At 45.1% G+C, this 14,621-nt stretch overlaps 1 protein-coding gene across 4 annotated transcripts in view; it reads left to right on the top strand.

Annotated features, from left to right (window-relative positions):
- The window catches only part of olfm2a (olfactomedin 2a), a 98,053-nt gene that overhangs the window by 81,784 nt on the left and 1,648 nt on the right, over window positions 1-14,621 (top strand). For all 4 annotated transcript variants that reach the window (XM_010901192.5, XM_029123299.2, XM_029123298.2 and 1 more), the window contains exons 2-5: window positions 3,518-3,667; window positions 8,038-8,193; window positions 9,832-10,051; window positions 11,779-11,885. In XM_010901192.5, the coding sequence (XP_010899494.3) occupies window positions 3,518-3,667; window positions 8,038-8,193; window positions 9,832-10,051; window positions 11,779-11,885 (633 nt within the window). The remainder of the gene's footprint in view (window positions 1-3,517; window positions 3,668-8,037; window positions 8,194-9,831; window positions 10,052-11,778; window positions 11,886-14,621) is intronic.

Below are 14,621 nucleotides of genomic sequence, written 5' to 3'. Positions count from 1 at the left end.
TGTGTAGTGAATAAAGACAGTAGATGTCTACCAGTGGCTCTGGAACTGCGGGACACATTGGTGCAGCTGCACCTCCTCTCTGTTCTCCCTATAACCCCCTGCTCTGCTACAATGGGAGAGGGGGGAAATTACCTCTAGCAGTAATAGGTGGGTGGTAATGAAATTGGATCTGATTTTTAATGAGCTCTTCATTTAAAAGTCAGCGTTATGAAACATTCATGCACAGGAGATGTGCTTCTCTCAGCATCAGTGAATTGCCTTGAGAACAAAGTATGTTTGAAGATGGGAGGATGGTATGAAAGCAATGTGGAGCACATGTTGTATTGACATGTTTTACTGAAATGTGATGTGTGCAGTATTGCTGAATCAGATGATTTGCATTTTAATGACATGATCATTAAGCTGATGATCTGCAGCTGGAGCTTGTACAGTATGTCTAGCTACATAATGTGCTGAGTAAAGTATTACTGCACCAAATGTTTTCTGTTTTTACAAAGTTGGCCTACTTTCAAGCCAGTTATAGTGAGTTCTGTCTTCGGGAACCCTATCTTTTTAGTCTATTATTGACCTGACTGCATTGCTTTCTTGCTCTTGACTAATTTTCTGACTAAACAGAGCAGGTGTTTGGAGATAAAGCAGGATCTTGTGTGAAGCAATGAGATTAATTTTAAATCTGAGATTTAGCCAGTGAGTGTACTGTTATCACATTGAAACAGATAGTCAGTATACTGTCACCAGATTGAATCAGTCCGTGTACGTTTTTATTTTTTTTTAGGTTGAACCAGTCAGCCAGTGTTATGTTATCAGTTTGAACCAGGAGTGTGCTGTTATCAAGTAAGATGTGTCAGTGTGCTGTCATGAAATTTACTAACCCATCAGTGTAATGTTATCACGACCCTGTCAGTCATGTTACTGTTATCAGATTGAGGAGTCAGTCATTCCAAATTGTGTTGAGGTGTGCGTGCGCGCGTGCGCGCGTGCGTGCGTGCGTGTGTGCGTGTGTGCCACATGCTCCACTGTAATGACATGTTAAGAGACTGATGCAGCCAAGAAGGAGTGGGTTCAGGAGGGGGAAGAGGTAATGGGAACGGCAGAGGGTCTACGGCTTCTGAGATCAAACTGCTTCTGACGTGTTCAGGGCGGTATGGCCAGAAGTAAAGAATAGAGCTTGAGCTGTTCTCCTTTGGAGCATTTTTCTTTTATTGTTCCCGTCACTCCAGATTGATATGAGAGATTCCCTCTGTGGAGGTCTAGCAGTTGTCTTCCTCTGTACCCAGCAACTAAATGCTGTAGAGAAGTGCTGATAAAAACAATCTAATAAATGACACAGACTGACAGCAGAATTTTACACAGCAACCAACCGGACAGCTTGATGCCCGCTTCCTCTACAATGCTCATAATTACTGTAATACAATCATGTTACTACTGTGAAAGTATGCAATATAATCAAATCATTATATTGCATGTTGATGGGAACATAATTGGGAAATAGATTGTAGAGTAACATGGACTCCAATGTCCACAGCACCTTCAAATGTTGCTTAAAGTGATCCCATTCACAAGTGCTTCACAGTACATAGAAGTATCGTTGATCATGTCGTGTTTTGACATCACGTTTCAGTCTTGAGAGTTAATGTATATTTTCCACATTAATTATTGGAGAGCTTTGGCAGAACACATTAAGATTCACTCAAACTGAGAGCAGAGAAATCAGAGACAAGAAGGAGATGCAGAGAGGGAGGGAGTGAGAGAGAGACGGGCAGGGAGAGAAAGAGACAGAGAGGGACAGAGAAAGGCAGAGAGACCAAGACTGAGCAGGTAATAGGGACCAGGTACAGATTGCTGCTAAGTTAGCTACAGATTGTTAGAATCATTGTCTTGAATTGGGACTCTTGTTCCATTAATTATATTCCTATGCATGTTTTCTTTCACAGTAAGCATAATCCAGGTGGATAACTTCTTTAAAAAAAACTTCCCTTGGGGATGACAGGAGAGACAACAAGTGAATGTGGATCTAGGCTAGCTACTACTTTATACTCCTGTCACATACAGTTGTCCTCCTCATGGTCTCTTAATACATTCTAATCTGATCTACACACAGGGAGAGGGGAGGTGGGGGGGAGGATGTGAGGAGCAGGGAGGAGAGGTGGGGAGGAGTGGAGAGAAGAGTGGAGGAATGTGGGGAGGAGAGGGAAGAGGAGGTGGGGATGAGAGGGAAGAGGAGGTGGAGATGAGAGGGAAGAGGAGGTGGGGAGGAGAGGGAAGAGGAGGTGGGGAGGAGAGGGAAGAGGAGGTGGAGATGAGAGGGAAGAGGAGGTGGGGAGGAGAGGGAAGAGGAGGTGGGGAGGAGAGGGAAGAGGAGCAAAGAGGGATAGTTCCTTTCTTACTCTCCACTCACGTCTGGTTTTTAATTGCATTGCGCTTCTCTCTTTCATGACAATTTACAGGGTATATCCCGTGGGGGTTTTGTCCATATGCTTGTGTGTACTAAAGCATGCGTCTCCTACAAACGCATGTGTTGTATGTGGTATGTGTGTGTTTAAGGTCCCCTTTAGGTGCTGTGACTTGGTGAATGAACCAGTCAGGGACACAGGGGGAAAGGGGCAAAACCCAAAAGGCATTTATAAAAAAAACGTCATTTCTAAATGACGCCAAAAACCGTGGAGGCTGGCTTCTCTGGCTGCTGACACGGGTTCTACCCTCGGGCTGGGTCATGACTTGGCGTCCCATCCCTCCTTGCATACCAGCTCTGGTCCTTTCTGCTGTCCGCGGGAAGGCACACACAGTCTCAGTCGCAGCCTCTCACGTACTTTCCTGGAAGCTCGTGCTGCCCCTACCAGACGAGCTGTGTTCCGAGCTCTTGGCAGCTGTCTTCGTCGGTCTGCTCTCCCCCATACTGAACGTCCCTGTACTCCAACTGAGCGTGGTGCTTGTGTATGGGCCGGGGCAGCCGCCCAACTGTCTGTATGAACGTGTAAGTGTGCGCGTGCGGGGGGGGGGGGTGTGCACGTGTGCACTGGTCCTGATTGGATTAGTAAGGGAAACAGCCAGCCTTTAGCTCCTCCCATTGTATGCTGGTAAGGAGCAGTGCTATCGATCCCAAATCGCTCAATTTCCTCTCTGTGGCCAGCACTATTAGATGCTCTCCTCTCACACAGCCCTTTGATCTCTCCTTCCCTTCCTCTTTAGCCTCGCTCCCTCCATCTTTTGGCATCATTCTACTTCCTCTTTAGCCTCACTCCATCTTTTGTCATCACTCTACTTCCACTTTAGCCTCACTCCATCTTTTGGTATCACTCTACTTCCACTTTAGCCTCCTTCCATCTTTTGGCATCACTCTACTTCCTCTCTGGTCTTCTCCTCTGACCTTTCTTTTTGGCTTCTGTCTGTCTTTCATTCTCCCTCTGTTCCCCTCCTTCTCCCGCGCACTCCATCTTCTGTCCCTCTTCGTCTCTTTTGTCTCTCTCACTAACTGATCTTTCCGTCTCCCTGTGTGTGTGTATGTTTTTGTGTACAGGCTCTCTATCCAAGCCCAGAAGAGGGCTGGCAGATCTACAGTTCGGCTCAAGACGCAGATGGGAAGTGTATCTGTACGGTGGTGGCCCCGGCTCAGAACATGTGTAACCGAGACCCACGTAGCCGCCAGCTCCGCCAGCTCATGGAGAAGGTAACCACTGTCAGTCACACGCATAAACATTCTTACCCACATCTGGTTCGGTCACACGCATGCAGCCATGAAGAAACACCTCGGCTTGTCTCTGTCCCACACTAAAATCTGATCATTTACACACACATGTACTCTCTTTGAGTGTGCCAGTAGACGCTGTTTCCAGAACGTTTTCAGCCAAAAGACAGTAAACTCCAAGGAAGGGTTTATTCTAAATGTGCCCATGAAATATGATTGGTTCAGCCATGGCTTTCTATTGTTTGTTTCCAATTGAATCCAAACAGAGTGAGGAGAAAAACAAGAACGTTGTCCAAGTAAATGGAGCACATTATAGCATTCTGCTGCGCTCTCCCTGTCCGCATACTGTTTAAATAGGAGCAGTAAAACACACCCTCTCTTTCTCACACATTCAAACCCACACTACAGCCAGCAACTACAAAAATAGGCCTGCAAATAAGTCTGTGTTGACACGTGAATGCAAACAGAACACACGACCATGATTTTGTTCATGCTTCCCACGAAGCTTTGTTAACGTTCACACAATGGAACGGGAATATACCGCACATTTGCCCAAATATCTTAGCGGCGGCCTTGGAGCATTGAACATGCACGTGTCACACCACACTCCGATTAGAAAGGCATTCCCGAGGCAAACGTTCCACCACAGCCAATCACAAAACAATGTGAGTCACTAGATAGCAATATTTTTGCAAATTCACAAATTCACGCAGTTTCCTTCTTTCTTAATCCTAACCGATTCCTAGGTCCAGAAGAGCACCGTGGGGCTACGTAGTGGTATTGTTATTCAAGAGATGAAACACGGCCAGGCCGAAGTCACACCGGTGACAGAGAGGATGGGAGAGGAAGAAAGAGCGGGCAGGAAATGGGAAAAGAAAGAAGAAGAGAAAGACAAAGAGAAGATGAGGGAGACAGAGAGAGGAAGAGAGCATGCTGGGTGGTCGGCTGATTTAGAATGCTATATACAAAACCACTGGAGCGTATGCTTTGGTAGTATGCTATACAGTGCATTTGGATAGTATTCAGACCCCATCACTTTTTGTTACATTACAGTATCATATTCCTGTTTTTTATTTTTAATACATTTCTTAAAAACATTTTTGCTTTGTCATTATGGGGTATTGATTGTGTGTTGATTAATGAGGAAAAACAGAATAATTCAGAATAATAATGTAACAAAATGTGGAAAATGTAAGGGGTCAAAACACTTTCCTAATGAACTGTTATGCAGAATCACTGTAATAGTAGTGTCATATACATATTTATATTCAGAATAAAATAGAGAAAGAATAGGAAGGTAGAGGAAGTTGACATGGATAGCGTGTTGACGAGAGGTAAATGGAGATGCTGCGTGGGATCAATGAGCGACCCGAATTCTCTGATCTCATTCACATGGATAGATGGTCATCTTTTCCCCTGCCTTTTCACAACGTGTGTCTTGCTTTCCCAGATTTTTTGCCTCAAACAATCAACATGCACATACACATTTGTGTATATGTAAAAGTATTATTTGTGTGTTCACACGTGTGTGTGCAGCAGATGATAGAGAGTTACTCTCCTATCTAATAAAAGCCAGACTAATGAGGACACCTGGGGTCAGTGGGTCTGTTTCTGTGCCGCCCGCCCAGCGAACCAGAAGATGAGGTTGAGTTTTAAATGTAGTCGGTCTGTCCTTCAACATAACATCCTCATTTAAAACCCACAAGACATGTTCCTTCCCTGAGACCAGAAATCCAAGGATATGCAAACTGCGGATCATGATCAGTTCCCGCCTGAGATTTTAAAACATCTAACCTTGTTTGTGAGGTTGTTGAAATTGCATTTCCAAAATCATCACAGCCATACTCATGGTGCTGAACCAGGTCTCTGTAGGTCAGCAAGTGAAAGACTACACTAGACATTTAAAAACCTCACATCACCTCTCTCGGAGAGGTATGGAGGAGAAACAACCTGTATTGGATGGGAGCAGAAACAGAAGAGCAGAAGCCAATTAGGCTAGAACAAAACAAGAACACAACCAGGTGGGAGCATGAATATTAAGAGCGGTAGCTAGCCTGCACTCTGTGTTTAGCATTAGCTAGTGTTAGCATTACCTCCAAACTTCTCAGAGGATGGAGGACACAGTCACTCACTGCTAGAAGCTGCGTGTAGAGAAAGCGAGCTGTTCAAGTGAACTACGGAATAATGAATGTGCATACATTATTATACAAATGAATATTTTACTGTTTGTTAATTGCGCGCGTGCGCGCGCAGCGGATGGAATGTAGCAGCAGCAGAGTGCATATGGGGTGGTTCCAGTGGGCGGAAGCCACAGTGCGTGGGCTGGACAGCTGGTGGTGAGAGGAGGAGGAGGAGAAAGACACAACTAACTTCTGATGAGGGGAAGTACAGCGTCGGTGGGAGTATGGCGCAGCATTCTGATAGAAAGGAAAAGGATGCCACTGAATAAACATGAGCCCTGTCCATCTGTGTTTCTGATTCCATTTGGATTTGAATGCGAGTCGGTCTGTTCATCTGTCTGTCCGTCAGCTATAAGCATGAACCTAGTTTGATACTGTTTTCTGGGACTCTGAGCATGACATGAGAAAGATGCCTTTGGTACTCTATCACAGTGTAATGATGAATTCACTTGCAGTGATACGACTACCTCAGCCGTATGCGGACGTTAAATCCAATGTGCAAAAAGGCTATTTTTCTGTGTTATCTCTGGGATGCAGGCTGAGTTAACCAATCCCACTCAGGGTTGGCATGAATGCAGGCTGCCCAAGGAGTGCTGTTGACTTCGTCCTAGCTATTAAACAGAGGTTTCAAAGGCTATGCTTGTGTGGCCCAGCCCACGTGTAGTCGCTGAATCCAGAAGAGGGGTGTGCTGATGACATAATTCCGCAGACACCATGTCTGGTCATGCTGGCCAGACCAATGAGACCAGTGCATCCTGACTGGATTTTGGCTTACATGGACACAGACTGACACACAGACTAAGCCAGTGACTCTTTGATGCTGTTGTGGCAGACTGTTGTGGCCGTGGAGGCTTCTGGGTCACCTCACCCAATGTTGAGGGCCAAACTCCTTGATATCCGACAGGCACAGCAGCGCTAGACTGGCCTCGGGCAGCAGGGGGACCTTGTCTTAGATGTGTTAGAAGGCTGCTATTAGCAAGGCCATGCTCAGTTTTACACTTAAGTCGAGGTTATTTCAGTTGTGCTCGTAAGTTTGCATAGCCTGGCAGATTTTATGGCATTCATTTTGAAAATATGACTGATCATGCAAAACATTTGAAGGATAGTGATCATATGAAGCCGTTTGTTATCACATAGTTGTTTGGCTCCTTTTGAAATCATAATGATAACAGAAATCACCCAAATGGCCCTGAGCAAAATTTTACATACCTTTGAATGTTTGGCCTTGTTACAGACACACAAGGTGACATTCACAAGTTAAAATGGCAATTTAAGTCCCTCACCTGTGGCTTTTTAAATTGCAATTGGTGTCTGTGTATAAATAGTCAGCTCTCACGTGGGTGCACTGAGCAGGCAAGATACTGAGCCATAGTGAGCAGAAAATAACGGTCAAAAGACCTACGTAACAAGGTTATGGAACTTTATAAAGATGAAAAGAAATATAAAAAGATATCCAAAGAATTAAGAGTTAAGGGTATGCAGACTTTTGAACAGGGGATCAGTAAATTTTTTTCTTTGTTGCCATGTTTTGTTTTTACGATTGTGCCATTCTGTTATGACCTACAGGTGAATATGAATCCCATAACAAATAAATGACGCGTGTTTTGCCAGCTCACTCAAGTTTTCTTTACAAACGGTACATATATTACCATCTCTCCAAGGGTATGCAAACCTTTGAGCACAACTGGTGGTATAAAAAACAATAATAATACAGGACACTGGTACCCCACAGACCAGGATGCGTTCTGGATGGTACACACTGACACAAAGTAGTCCATTGCATATGTTGTTAATAGTCACTGTTCTTGTAATGGCTTTTGACCTTACCAGTGATGACCGCTTTATCGACCTGCGGTCGAGGTCAGGACAGGTGATATCAGGTAAAAACCGGTTTGCCAATTTGACTGGTACTGAAGTGGACCGCGGCCAAGCTCACAGGCTGGCGGGTGCCACAAAGCAACTAGTGATGTCATGCTTTCTGACAGTGGTCATGGTCAGCCTGGCAGCATGGAGCTGGAGGTGTTTCCTGTACCTACGTGTTTAAACATCCAGGTGTCGTTGAAGTCCGTTCAACTGTAATGTGATTTGGGGATTTAAATGACATATTTACAATATGATTGACTCCGTGTGCGTGTGTGTGTGTGTGTGTGTGTGTGTGTGTGTGTGCGCCAGGTCCAGAACATCACACAGTCCATGGAGGTGTTGGACCTGCGGACCTACAGAGATCTTCAGTACGTTAGGAACACAGAGAGCCTGATGAAGACTGTAGACGGCAAGCTGAAAACGGCCTCAGACAACCCTCGCAGCCTCAACCCTAAGAGCTTTCAGGTATCACACACAGCCCTCGTGCCTGTTTCTAAGTTAACCCTACTGAGCACAAAGCACAGCGTTCTTTCTGTGAAGAATATTTGTAAACTGTGTACGTCCACTTTTTGATGGGTGCTTACAGGAACTTTTTAGAAGGTTTGCAGTCAGTTGATTAATCTTTATAAGTTGACGTTCTACAGGTTTCTCTATATCTCCGAACACACTAAACAAACACTAGTACAGACACTACACTCAGATAGCTTAGCTTCATCTGCTGCTGCAGTGTTATTAAGTCACACAGGAGGCAGTTTGAGCGCATTCACATGTATCTGCGTCATCTAATCCCACAACAGGGAACAAAAGTGTTTTTATCTGTTTTTCCTTCTCTCTCTCTCCGTTGCTCTCTCACTCAATTCATTTAGTTTTATTGGCATAGGAATTATTATTTTACATTTTCCAAAAAAGTGGAAAATAAGACAAATAAAATAGGAATCTTTCAGGCAGAGAGCCTGTTAACAGTAAACACTAATTTCCTATGTGTTTGCACGTATATTTTATCTTCCTCCAAGCAGACTCCTTTATGCAGCTGCCTTTCTGTCTTCCTATCAGCAGGCGCTTTGCGCTGGCCTTTTCTCGTCCTTTCCACACTCCCCCGATATTAGATGGACCATAAAAGGTTTTGATTAAAAGATGCTTTGATAAATATCGCTGTGCACGGCAATATGGATGGACTGGCTGGGGGAATAGGCTCATCGTGTTTTACTCTCAACCCATTTTATTATTAAAGTTACCGCAATGGAAATAATATTAATGAAATTCATCAATAATATTTTTACATCACTGAAGTGTGCCAAGTCATGCAAATTCCAATAGCTGTTCGTGTGAATATTCACAATCCAGTGGGTGGAAAACAGAAGTCTTAAAGCTGCATTTTACTTTCTGTGAGACAGCCTGATGAATGTGTGGAGCTCAAAGTCGCCGATGGCAGGGCACAGGAGATTAACGAGTGAATTTTTGCAGTGCGAACAGGGGAAAATGAGATTTATGATGTGGCGCTGTGGGGCTGAGAGCTGCTCCATCACCAGATTTACGATAAACCTTAACAAGGAGGAAGCAGACCCTCTTGTGGCACACTAGCTGGCTACTACACCTGCTGCCTCTTGTGGTCTAGTACCACAGGGCTGCATTCGTATACCATAGCGGGCTTTTAACAATACAAGACAGCGCTCCACGAAATCAGCTCCACCACCTCCCAGACAGCAAATCAGTCGTAGTTGCGGAGAGAAGGCCAGGATAGGATAGATGAGAGACCTTACAGAGGAAAAGCAACAACATTTTAAAGTGAAAAATAAAGTGAATGCATTTTAAGGAAATATATTTGGATTACATAGCACATTTGTCAAGAATTCAGTCATTTGAATTTGAAAATGAACTAATAAACGCCGGGAGCAACAGTGTTCAGGAAATTCCATTTGTGTATATTGGGTTTGAGGAACGGGACCGGCGGACCGAAATGAAATCAGGTTCTGAGAATCACCACACAAACGTCCAGGTTCTTCCTCATTCTGCATTTGTGCTTCCTCATTCTCACTCCTCTTTCCCCTGTTTCGGAATCTAACCCTGCATTTCCGATTGCTTCCTGTCCCCCCCCCACCCCAGGAGCTGAAGGACAAGGTTACTCAGCTGCTCCCCCTGCTGCCGGTGCTGGAGCAGTACAAGACGGATGCTCGTCAGATCAGCCGTCTGAGGGAGGAGGTGAGGAACCTGTCTCAGGTGCTCACGGCCATCCAGGAGGAGATGGGAGCTTATGACTACGAGGAGCTAAGGCAAAGGGTCCTCCTGCTGGAGACGAGGCTGCACTCCTGCATGCAGAAACTGGGTGAGGAGATGGGGAGGGCGTGGTCGATTGGTGGGGGACCTGGACACGTATATACTGTATATACCGACATTATGACATTATTCTGGATATTGTCTAACAGTTTTGTAACTGAATCTTATCGCTTGACATGGACTATTCAGTGTCTGGCGCTTGACATGGACTATTCAGTGTCTGGCGCTTGACATGGACTATTCAGTGTCTGGCGCTTGACATGGACTATTCAGTGTCTGGCGCTTGACATGCACTATTCAGTGTCTGGCGCTTGACATAGACTATTCAGTGTCTGGCGCTTGACATGGACTATTCAGTGTCTGGCGCTTGACATGGACTATTCAATGTCTGGCGCTTGACATGCACTATTCAGTGTCTGGCGCTTGACATGCACTATTCAGTGTCTGGCGCTTGACATAGACTATTCAGTGTCTGAGGCTTGACGTAGACTATTCAATGTCTGGCGCTTGTCATAGACTATTCAGTGTCTGAGGCTTGACGTGGACTATTCAATGTCTGGCGCTTGTCATGGACTATTCAATGTCTGGCGCTTGACATGGACTGTTCAATGTCTGGTGCTATGAGGGCCGTTCACTTAGATGAGGCAGTGCAAAAAAAAAAAAATGTTTAGTACTTCTATCCATATATTTTTCTTCTAAAAGTGTGTTTGTTCAGATATCACAACTTGTAGATGCTGCAGAATCTTGGTTTGAGGCATTTCTGTAATTCCTAATGAATATTCAGGAAGTATCACTACACTATATAAAAAAAAACTGAGCTATTGTTATGATCATGTTATCGCAGAGCATTAGTGATAATGGTCAACATTATGGTGATGTTAAGCAGAACAAATGATCCAGTAATGACCTAGAGATGTCCAGACCTCATTGTCATATAATATTTCAAGCTAAACTGATGATTTCACAAGATCCTTTAGATCCTATAGTTGCCATGGTGCTTAGTGGCAGCCTAGTCAAATATCACATGTTAATTCTGTACATAAATGTCCCCAAATATTTTTGTCAATAGCGGAATGAATGAAGGTCATGTCTTCATATCATGAATTGGATTCCTGTCAGCGAAATGATAGATAATACCGCCAGATAGAAGGTGTGTGTTGTTTTCGTTTGGATATATGGAGACTTTTTCACCGGAAGCAGAAGACTGTAGGCTATACACGGTAAAAGCTTCATCACTGATCAGGAGGATCGTTGGCATACTTCCTGACGAGTGGGCTGTGCTCTGAATGTCATCGTTACTGATTGATTACCTCGGTTCTTTACCCTAACGTCCCAGCTGACGTTGATTTGCACTATGAGCACCTAGATCACAGACGCCCATTTACAATAGAAAGACCAGCTGAATTGCACCGTGCACTTTAGGGACCACAATGGCAATAAATCAGATTTCCATGTCATGTTATTATCACGTTTTAATGGAGATAATGTGTGCGCGTGGATTTGTTTTAACAGGCAAATACAATCGGTCACCGGAAAAATGGGCAGCAGCTAAAACATGGCCTTTTAGGTGTTTGTCCTCAAAAATTTACCATAACATGGTTGAGCAGTGGTGTTGCAGTACTAATCACTATGCATTTATGTGTGTTGTTTGTGCTTGTGTTGGGTGTGTGTGTGTTGTGTGTGTCTGTGTTGTGCTGTGTGTGTGCCTGTGTTTTGTGTACCTGTGTGTGTGCCTGCATGTGTTGTGTGTGTGTGTGTGTGTGTTTGTGCTGGCAGGCTGTGGGAGGTTGACAGGCGTCAGTAATCCCATCACCATCCGTGCGTCAGGGTCAAGGTTCGGCTCCTGGATGACTGACACCATGATCCCTAGTTCAGACAACCGGGTATGTTTACCGCTCACACACACACACACACACACACACACACACCTGTCCCCAAATAAAATATTACTTCATAGGACACACACTAATAAAGAACTGTATGAATGCCTGTATGACTACCTGTATGACTGCCTGTATGACTGCCTATATGACTGCCTATATAACTGCCTGTATGACTGCCTATATGACTGACTGTATGACTGCCTGTTTGCCTACAATTTGTCAGAGTACCTGAGAGCTGAGTCACTGATGGATGCCATCCATCCCTCTTCTGCATCCTTCCATCCGATCCCCTCCTTTCACATCTACCCTTACTGATTCATCACAATTAACTTGTTTAGGTTGTTTCACCAATCCTCTGGCTCATTACTATGAGTATGAGTGTTGGCCGAGCAAAACTGGACCCTGATAATACTGTAGTGGTTTGGCTGATTGGAAATGACCTGTGGTTAGACGTTAATAAGCCCTGTAAAGGGGATGGGAGGTGTGGTTAAAGAGAAGAGAGGGGAGGGATGAGAGGAGGAGGAGGAGTGAGAAGGGAGGGGAGTATAGCGATGAGTGGAGGAGGAGAAGGGAGGGGAATGATGAGTGGAGGAGGAGAAGTGAGAAGGGAGGGGAGCATTGCGATGAGTGGAGGAGGTGGGTGAGGAGAGGGGACGGGGGGGGGTGAAGACGGCCGCTCTCATCTAACAACATGTCGTCATGGCCAAAAGGATGGAGAATTGTTTGGTAAACAGCCTTGGTCGATCACTTCAATCTCTGGCATTACATTAACAGTCATATCAGTCACTGATCAAATCTATGGCACAGATACCTCCCAGGAGTAACTCACTGATCATCACTGAGAACCCTATACATCACTGAGATCACATTTGAGATCCCTAATGTCATTGGCTTCTGAGTGTGAAATGTTATTGGCTTCTGAGAGTGAAATGTCATTGGCTTCTGAGAGTGAAATGTTACTGGCTTCTGAGAATTAAATATTACTGGCTTCTGAGCGTGAAATGTCATTGGCTTCAGAGAGTTAAATGTTATTGGGTTCTGAGTGAAATGTACTGTAATTGGCTCCTGGGTGCCTCTCTAATTATACATGACAAAAACCCTGTCTCAAACCCACACCTCCTCCTATGCTATTTATTTTTAAAGACATCCCTATAGACAAGACCTGACACAAAGTGCTTTTACAGACACCTAGCCTAAATCCCAAACAGCAAGCAACAACAAGTCTTGATTCACAGTGGCAAGAAAACAATCCTTAGTAGGGGTCAAAACCTAGGAAGAAACCTAGAGAGGAGCCAGACTCTGAAGGGTGGACAGTTCTCTTCTAGCTGTGCTGGGTGAAGACTATATAAGAGTACATTACCTTTTTGGGCCACATCAATGTTTTTACATGTTTAGAAGACCAGTAGATCAATAAATGCAGATGGGTTGTATCCAGACTTAAAACAGAATCCAGATCAGCTGTACAAACAACTAGGACAGGGACGAACCGGTGGGCTGTGATCAGTGAATCATCAGGCAGCAACTAGATCTGAAACACAACCAGGACTGTGGACAGGTACAGCTATGAGTCATCAGGCCTGGTAGTCCAATGGCTTATGTCCTCCTAAGGTTAAACAGAACACCAGGAAAGAGAGCATTCTTTGGATCCAAAAGGATACTTTAGCAAATTATTCGGACTTGACCCTTGTTGCCCATCACATAAACTAATTAACACCAGTTGGGTCTGAGACCAGACAGACTGACCCTAGTCTCCCAGGACAGACTGACCCTAGTCCCCCAGGACAGACTGACCCTAGTCTCCCAGGACAGACTGACCCTAGTCCCCCAGGACAGACTGACCCTAGTCCCCCAGGACAGACTGACCCTAGTCCCCCAGGACAGACTGACCCTAGTCTCCCAGGACAGACTGACCCTAGTCCCCCAGGACAGACTGACCCTAGTCCCCCAGGACAGACTGACCCTAGTCCCCCAGGACAGACTGACCCTAGTCTCCCAGGACAGACTGACCCTAGTCCCCCAGGACAGACTGACCCTAGTCCCCCAGGACTAGGACTATAGGACAGGACTATAGCAGTGACACACAAAGGACTGAGACGTGGGTTCCGGATACAATGTGACCACATTCGAACATAACTCAAAAAAGGCAAACAAGGCAGGAAGTAGCTCTCACCCTCTCCTGTCTCTCCTCCACTTCGTTCTCCTGGCACTCCTATGTCTCACTCCTATGTCTTACCTCTCGTCCATGTGCCCTCCCTTCCTCTCTCTGGGAACCAACCTGAAAGTAGAAAGTACAGTATATTTGAATATAAGAGTGCATACACTATCACTCAGAAATTGTGTAAGAAAAGGCAGTAAAAGACAGAGAGAGGGAAGGATGTTAAGTGAAAAAGAAGGGGAGGAGGAGGAGGCGAAGGAGAGACAGAAGGACCTAAGTCCTTGAAAAGCCTTGCCTGATAAAGGAAGTGAAAAAGCACGTAAGTGAGCTGACTGGTTTAACTGAATCAATACATATGGTAACAGTGTCTGTGGAGGAGGCCAGGGGATGAGTGGAGATTGGGTCATGAAGGGGCTGATCTGTCAATGGCCCAATCCAGTCATTCACCGTAGCAGAATAGTGCTGGAGAAAAGAAAGAAAGAGAGACGCTAAGGGGATTGATTTTCTGTTAGTGTGGACTGGAAAGGGCAGAGAGCAAAGTGCAGTGTGGCTGGCTAGTTTGACTGCAAAGCAGAGCATAT

This window comes from Esox lucius, chromosome 11 (assembly GCF_011004845.1).
Source record: "Esox lucius isolate fEsoLuc1 chromosome 11, fEsoLuc1.pri, whole genome shotgun sequence".
NCBI classification, from domain to species: Eukaryota; Metazoa; Chordata; class Actinopteri; order Esociformes; family Esocidae; genus Esox; species Esox lucius.
Note: the sequence above shows the minus strand (reverse complement) of the source record. Positions and strands in the feature narration are given on the sequence as shown.